Source organism: Haliaeetus albicilla, chromosome 5 (assembly GCF_947461875.1).
Source record: "Haliaeetus albicilla chromosome 5, bHalAlb1.1, whole genome shotgun sequence".
NCBI lineage: Eukaryota > Metazoa > Chordata > Aves > Accipitriformes > Accipitridae > Haliaeetus > Haliaeetus albicilla.
In genome coordinates this window covers 10326167-10333604 of record NC_091487.1, presented here as the reverse complement: position 1 = coordinate 10333604, position 7438 = coordinate 10326167, and the positions used below count along the sequence as shown (strand labels likewise).

At 48.7% G+C, this 7438-nt stretch overlaps 1 protein-coding gene across 2 annotated transcripts; it reads left to right on the top strand.

The window, feature by feature from the left end:
• The first annotated feature begins 507 nt into the window (after positions 1–507).
• On the top strand, positions 508–7185 carry ZBTB42 (zinc finger and BTB domain containing 42). Of its 2 annotated transcripts, none has more exons than XM_069783305.1 (2): positions 508–977; positions 2403–7185. In XM_069783305.1, exon 2 carries the CDS (start codon positions 2417–2419, stop codon positions 3845–3847), a length of 1431 nt encoding a protein of 476 aa, XP_069639406.1. In that variant the 5' UTR covers positions 508–977; positions 2403–2416; the 3' UTR covers positions 3848–7185. The 2 variants fall into 2 exon arrangements, with proteins under 2 accessions (XP_069639406.1, XP_069639405.1); XM_069783304.1 differs by lacking the exon at positions 508–977 and adding an exon at positions 1589–1665.
• The last annotated feature ends 253 nt before the right edge of the window (positions 7186–7438 follow it).

Genomic DNA, 7438 nt, shown 5'->3' with positions numbered 1-7438 from the left:
CCCTAAGCAGCGACCTCGACCCTCAAGCCCCCGCTTCAGGTCTGTGGCCACCTCCGTGTGTCGTCGTCCCCCCCCGGCGCTGCTGCAGCCCGGAGGTTCCCGGGACAACCCACGGCACCCACGCGTCCCCCCGCGGGGCTCGGGGAGGCACCGGGGGACTCCGGGGCCACCGGGGGGGGGGGCTCCGGGGGCCGGAGTTTTGCGGCGGATTTCGGGGGCGGCCGGGTCTGCCCCCCCCCCGGGGCGCTGCGCTGGGAACCGCGGCCGGGGCCCCCGGCCCCGCGTTTCCGCGCTCTCTCCCTCCTGCCGGCGCTCACTTCTGATGGGATTACGGCTAATTAAAATTTAAAATTCAAATCAACTATCGAAAAGGTCATCTTGAAAAAAAATCCGTAGGCATCTGGTATTTATCCGCTGACGCGCAACTAAAAGATAAATCCGGGGGAGCGCCTCGCCTCTGCTCGCCCCATCCCCGCCGCCGCGCAACTCCCGCCGCCGCGCAACTCCCGCTCCGCGGGCGCGGAGCCGGCCCCGCTCCCCGCCGGCACGTCGGGCTGCAGCGGGCGGGCGTGCGCGCCCTCTCCGCGGCGGCGCAGCGGAGTTGGGAGCGGGACGGCCGCGCTGCCAATGCAGCGGCCGGGAGGGGAGGAGGAGGAGGAGGAGGAAGGGGAGGAGGAGGAGGAGGAGGAGGAGGAGAGGGGGGGGAGGGCGCAGCCGGCAGCGCACACCGGCCGCCGCCGGCGGGGCTGGCCGGGGCGGCGGGGGCTATTGTGTGCACCAGACGGGGACACACACGCACACACACACTCGCACACACGCACTCACACGCACCCGCGGCTCGGAGGGAAAGTATCGCGAGAGCGGCCGGCTAACAACCTGCTCCACAACACCGCCGCGCCGCCGGCCCCGCGCCGCACCCGCGGAGCGCCGCGCACCGCCGCGCACATGCGGACGCCCAGCCCCGCCGTCGCACGCCGGTGAGTAAGGCGCTGGAGCCGGCCGGGAGGGAGGGAGAGGGGGCGAAACCCACCCCCGCCAAGGGAAAGTCCTCCCCGCAAAGTTGGGGAACGCGGCTGCAAAGGGCGGCGGGGAGCGGGGGGGGGGGGGGGGGAGCTGAAAAGCGGCTCCGCGGTGTCGTGTCCCCCCCCCCCCGTTCCCGTTCCCTCCCCCCCCCCGCGCTGCGCGGAGCCGGGCGCCGGCGAAGGTCACCGCGACGGGCTGCGGGGAGCAACTTTGCGGCGGAAGGTGGGATCCGGGGGGGGGGGGGGGGGGGGGGGAGTATGGAAAAGGGGGGGGGGCGGGCTCGGGGCAAGTTTGTGGGATTTAATCGCGGGCTATAAATGGGGCTGCTGGAACTTTAAAAGGCAGCAAGCTGTGGTTGGCTGGTAGCGAGATTTGGAGTAACATATGGCATTAAAAGGCGCACAGCTGGAGGTAGCATTTCCATCGCAGTGAAGTCAGAGCAGCTGACTCTCCAGCTTGCGGTGTAATTAGCAAACCGAGCACTCCTCCTTCCCTCCCTCCCTCCCTCCCTCCCGCCTGCCTCTCTCTCCCCCCCCCCGTTCCCTCCCGCCGCGCCTCGCTCGCACTCGCACCCGCGCCCGCGCTCCCTCCTGCCCGCCCGGCTCCGCGCCCGCGGCCGGCTCCGCCGCGCCCCGCGGGAAGGTAAGCGCCCGGCCGCCGCAGGTAGCCGGCTGCAGCCTCAGCCCTGCCCTCCCGCCGGCCTCACGCCGCTTATTTCCCTCCTCGGCTCTTCATAACTTCGAGGGAAACTTTCTCCCTTTTTATTCCACCCCCCCCCCCCGACACCCCCCTTCCCCTCCGCCCCTTTCCGCATGCCGGGGCCGGGGCCGCTTCTCCCCGCCCTGCTCCCTCCCTGCAAAAAAACGGCTCTTCCCCAGCGCCCGCCGCCGCTGTTTTGTTGTGATTCGGTGCATAACGACTGGGGATAAAGTTTAAATGTGCGTGTGTGTATGTGCGTGACGTGGGTAATGTGCTTTATTAAAAGATGCCCCGAGTTCGCGTTGCTGGGAAGACAGCCTGGGAGTTTATGCTTTTTTTTTTTCCCTGTGTGTGTGCTTTCCTCCTCTTAATTTTATTTAAGTGCTTAGTGAGAGAAACAAAGGTTGGAGGGGCTGCTGCTTTACTAGCTTTTGTTTACTTACAATCAAGTTTTTCCTGTTCGGAGCAGGTGCGAAAGGATGAGAAGCATGTTGTGTTGGTTTTTTTTTTTCTCCACGCCCCCCCCCCCCCCTTAATAAAACTATTACAGACAATTAACAGTAAACGTTATCTCCAAGGCTCTTTCTTTGGCTTGTGTTACCAAAAAGCCGATCTGTTTGTTACAGCTGCTAGGAGGCTTTAGTTTACAGTAGCATTCAAGTTTTTCCTGTTTTGAACAGGTTATGAAGGAAGAATGGAGTTTCCAGACCATAGCCGCCAGTTGCTGCAGTGTCTGAGTCAGCAGCGTCACCAGGGCTTCCTGTGTGACTGTACTGTTTTAGTTGGAGAAGCTCAATTCAGAGCTCACAGAGCCGTTCTTGCCTCTTGCAGTATGTACTTCCATCTTTTCTACAGGGACCAGTTAGACAAAAGGGATATTGTGCATCTGAACAGTGACATTGTCACAGCCCCTGCCTTCAGCCTGCTGCTCGAATTCATGTACGAGGGAAAGCTGGAATTCAACAGTCTCCCGGTCGAAGATGTGCTGGCTGCGGCTAGCTACCTTCACATGTATGACATTGTGAAAGTCTGCAAGGGCAAGTTGAAAGATAAAGAATTATGTTCGGAAGAGAAGATTAATGATGAGGCGGCTAGTTTGGAGAAAGCGGAGCATTTTCTAGACGCCGGAGTGCCCCTGGTCCACGAGTTTGACCCAGGAAACAAACAAAAATTCAGCGTTGCAGAATACGAGAGAGCAGCAGGCAAAGAAAAGGTCAGCAGTCACCCCGCCTGGTCCTCTGATCATATAAGTGTCAGCTCTGTGCCGACAGAGGCAGAACCGTGCGCCGCAGCAGCTGGAAAAACAAAGGCTAATGTCAATAGTTCCACGGGACCTTTGTCCCAAAGGTCTGTTAACCATCCCCTGGCTTCGAGTGATGTGGACTGCGCGCTGGATTTGTCTTTCAAGCCCGTGCCGGGGAGAGATTCCTTACACCCCTCCTATGTCTTTGGACAGCTGGCTTCCGACAGCCAGCAGCAGGGTACCGAGCCACTTGTTAAAGATGAACAAGACTTGCTGTCAGATCAGGAGGACGGCGAAGCCAGGAGTCCGGAGAGTCAGCATTTTGGGAATTCAGCCAAAAGCCTAGTGACAGGGTTAGGACACATGTTTGCGGGGAATGGCAGCTCTCATGCCCGAGAGGAGGATCTAGACCACGAGCGAGACGAGAGCGAGGACGACATGGATTCGTCGGACATCTCCTCCTCCGGCGTCCTCGTGCCTCCCGGGCATATCTGCATTTGCCCCCTGTGCAGCAAGGTGTTCCCGAGCCCGCACATCCTTCAGCTCCACCTGAGCTCCCACTTCCGCGACAAGGACGGCTCCCGGACCCGCCTGTCCCCCGACGGGTCCGTCCCCACTTGTACCCTCTGCGGAAAGACTTTTTCTTGCATGTACACCTTAAAGAGGCACGAGAGGACTCACTCGGGGGAGAAGCCCTACACCTGCGGCCAGTGCGGAAAGAGCTTCCAGTATTCCCACAACCTCAGCCGCCACGCGGTGGTGCACACCAGGGAGAAGCCCCACGGGTGCAAGTGGTGCGAGAGACGGTTCACGCAGTCGGGGGATTTGTACAGACATATCCGCAAATTTCATTGTGGCCTTGTAAAGTCCTTGGTTGTTTGAGAAGTGCGATTTTATTATTTTTTTTTAATTTTTTTTTTCCCCTCCGCCCATTTAAAACAAAACAGGAAAAAAAGGCAGCATCTGAATTTTAATTTTTTTTTTCCTCCCTTCCTTTGTTTTATTTTGGTGATACTCACTTCAGGTATATGATCTTTAAAAGATGCAGAGGTATACACTCCAGAGGCCTTTTAATGCAATCCTTCCACCTCTCCATCTCCCCCCTTCCCTGCCACCCGCCCTTCCCAGCACTGTTCTTTAGGTCTTCTCTTGCGCACCCATGTTACATTATTAATGTGAAATGATCTAAGTAATTCTGCAATGATTTAGCATCTGTTTTCATGCTGGAAGTACTTGCCTCGTGGTCAGGTTTTGGGGGTTTTTTTGGTTGGTTTTTTTTCCTTGGGGGTTTGTTTTTTTTTTTTTTAGTTTGAAAAAAGATTATCAGCAAATTCCGGGGAAAAATTTGGATTCCGTTAAGCTCCCCTAATGCTCTCTGCGTGTTGCATAGAAACATCCAAAGAGATGAACTATGATTTAAATACATTTCAGTGTAGAGAAACTTGTCCGCATATCGCAGAGTGTGCAGATGTACTCTCATGTTACAGAGCTAGACGAGACCTTAAATTGGCCCAAATTATAAAGGGGGTTGAGGATTCCTGGCTGCGTCTTTGGTACTGGTCATTTTTTATTCTCTTTATTATATTAGAACAGTTCTGCAATTGATCCTAAAATCTGAATGAGAATTTTTTGCCTCAGGACTTGACTTAAATTTTCCCCTTCCACCCATCCTCTTCCCTGGGCTGACCTACTGAAAAGCTGCTTTTGAGCATAAAACGTGGATGGAAAAACTCTTTCTGTCTGCGGCGTATTCACTCCCGAAATGTTGAAGGATGCGCGCTAGGGCGTATGAAAAAATCATATGATACGTGAATATTTTCATTCCCATATCGACACCCAGGGGCTGATCTCTCCCCCTTGGTGGGGAGGGACAGCAGCCCTAAAGCAGCTAAATAACCCTCTCGATATCGGGCTCCTGGGGTGTCTCAGTTCAAGGTAACTCGTACCACATGTGTTAGGAGATGCCCTGCTATCTTGTCCAAAAAGTTTGCTGCTAAGCTAAAATCAGCAGCTTGGAATTATATTTTATTTTATTTTTTTATGAAGTTGGTGATTCCCTCTGGGCCAAGTTCTGTGCAATCGCCAGGGTTTCAAAGGGGCAGCGTGAAGATAAACTGCTGGAGGGAAAACGTGGCCCAACTTTTTTCCCCCATGTCTCCCACTTGTTCAGGGGACAGGTCTAGGGTATTTTTGGTGTTTGTTGTTTGTTTTTTTTTTTTTTAAGTTTGTTTGTAAACTGAGGCTGCCTGTAACTATTACCAGTTTTACTCCAAATAACTCAATTACTTGCCTAATAGAGCATCCTTTGGTCTGTGCATGTTGGTAAATATCAGATTATTCCCTTCCAGTCAAATAATCCATTCAAGGTACATGTACAAGCGACTGAAATATAATAATAATAATATCTGAGGGTTTTGAATGTCGTTCTGCTGCGTTAGTGTTGCTTCACCAGCTTTCCTGACACTCCTGGAGTTGTTTTGTGGAACTTAAGCATTTATTTTAAAATTAATTTGAAGCACTGAGATTATTTTTAAAAGTTGTGCTTAAAATACTGTATTTCATCTTATGAAGAAAAAATTTCCCGATGCCTTCCCCCTCTGGTCCAAAAACTGAGCACTACCTACATAAATAATATGGGATTGATTTCTTTTTTTTATTTTTATTTTTTAAAAAATAAGTACTTCCTCTTTTAAAGAAAATCAGGATATACTTGTTACAGCCTCCTCTTATTATTCATCTCTTAAACTATGAATGTACATGTAATGTGAAATTTTGCTTCTATTTATAGTTTTGGGTTTTGTTTTCAGTCTCATTTCTTGACTGTAAAATATTTTTGCTGAACCTGTTACATATGGAAGTTGTGGGAGAGTACTGTATCTTGAACATAAGTGGCTTTGGTACTGTGGTCTTATTCTACTTAATCAGTTTTTTCTCTCTTTTTTTTTTTCTCCTTTTTGCTGTGATTGGAAATAGCACTGAACAAAATCTACTAAAATTAAGTTATTTTTCTTTCTACTAAAATTAAGTTATTTTTTTTCTCCTGAAGATACTTGATATAGTATTTATTAGATTTTTTTTTGAAGTGGAATTATTACTGTTAATCTATTTCAAAACTAGTTAATTTACACTTCACTTTAAATTTTATAACAATGGGTTTTGCATGTTGAACAACATGTAAAGAGCTTAATGTAGAGTCAGCATTACTGAAGCTGGTAATCTTAATTTTGCATTTTTTTGTGACACTTTTTTGCATTTCAGTCTTCAAATACTGTTTCTTTTTTTATTATTTTTTAGAAGATCATAAAATAGGATGTGCCATAAGAACATCATTAGTGTATGGAGCAGGGAGAAGTTGAAACAAGTTTGTGTCTGATCTTAGTATAGAAATAATTCATTAAACTGATGCTATGAGCATGCTCTGTACTGCAGTGAATATGGGGCAAAAGTTTTTTTAAAAAAAAAAAAGAAAAAAAAAGACTTTCTCGTTCTTGACTACATCATGAACACGCTGTTCTCATAGTCTGGTATTTGTGTTCCCACTCCTCATAGCTTGAATTTCTAAAGTAAAAAAATGTTTGCACTTATTTTTGTTCTTAAGGTGACTTTTTTTGGCTATCTCTCTGTGTGTGTCTCTTATTTTTAAGTTGCAATAGCTCGGAGCATGTTTTCAAAATGGTTCATGACTCTTCAGAGAAGTACTAAAAACATGGCACACTTATGCTTGTCTCTTCATAAACTATTTCACTGTGGGGCAGTTACTGTTTCTGTAGGGAACAGTCCTGCTCTGCATTTTAAACACTGGATTTGTCTTCTACTACAAAAAAATACTGTGAAGTTAATGTAAAAAAAAAAATCATTGATATTTTTAATTGTTTTTAATCTTGGTGCAGTTCAGATTAAATATGTATATTTAAAGACACTAATTTTTGTGGGAAAGTTTTATAGTATACAGTATGTAGAAAAGCTATTGGAATGGAATATATTTTATAAAAACGTTCTATCACTGTTTTATAGTGAACTATTTTTTCTTCAGTGTTAGTGTAATACTGTTAGCCTAGATACGACAATCGCAGGAAGAGTGATTCAAGCTACTGTTAGCGCTTAGTTTTGCGTGGAGTTCTGTTTGCAACTGTATTGGTATGTGCTGTACAATGTGACAATCGTGACTAGGATTGTTGTCTTTATAAATTTACACAAAATAAAACGTGCTAGAGTTGTAAGCTTGAGCCTCCTCCTCCCCCCTTTAGCAGAAGGGTTGTGGTGTTTGGGGTTTTTATTATTTATTTTTTATTATTAATGTTTTACGGATGGTTGTGCTGATTTTTTTAATTATTAGTATTTGATACTCTAATAATGTCTTTCTTTTGCAGGGCCATGTGGAATTCTAGGCATGTGAGGAGCTGCAGTATCTCAGTCAGGGCCTGACCGAGCATTTCCTTAGTCACTGGGCAGGACTAAAACCAGCACCACTTC

Coding starts and splice junctions, on each gene's coding strand:
- ZBTB42 (XM_069783305.1), top strand. CDS start 2,417: ATGGAGTTTCCAGACCATAGCCGCCAGTTGCTGCAGTGTCTGAGTCAG.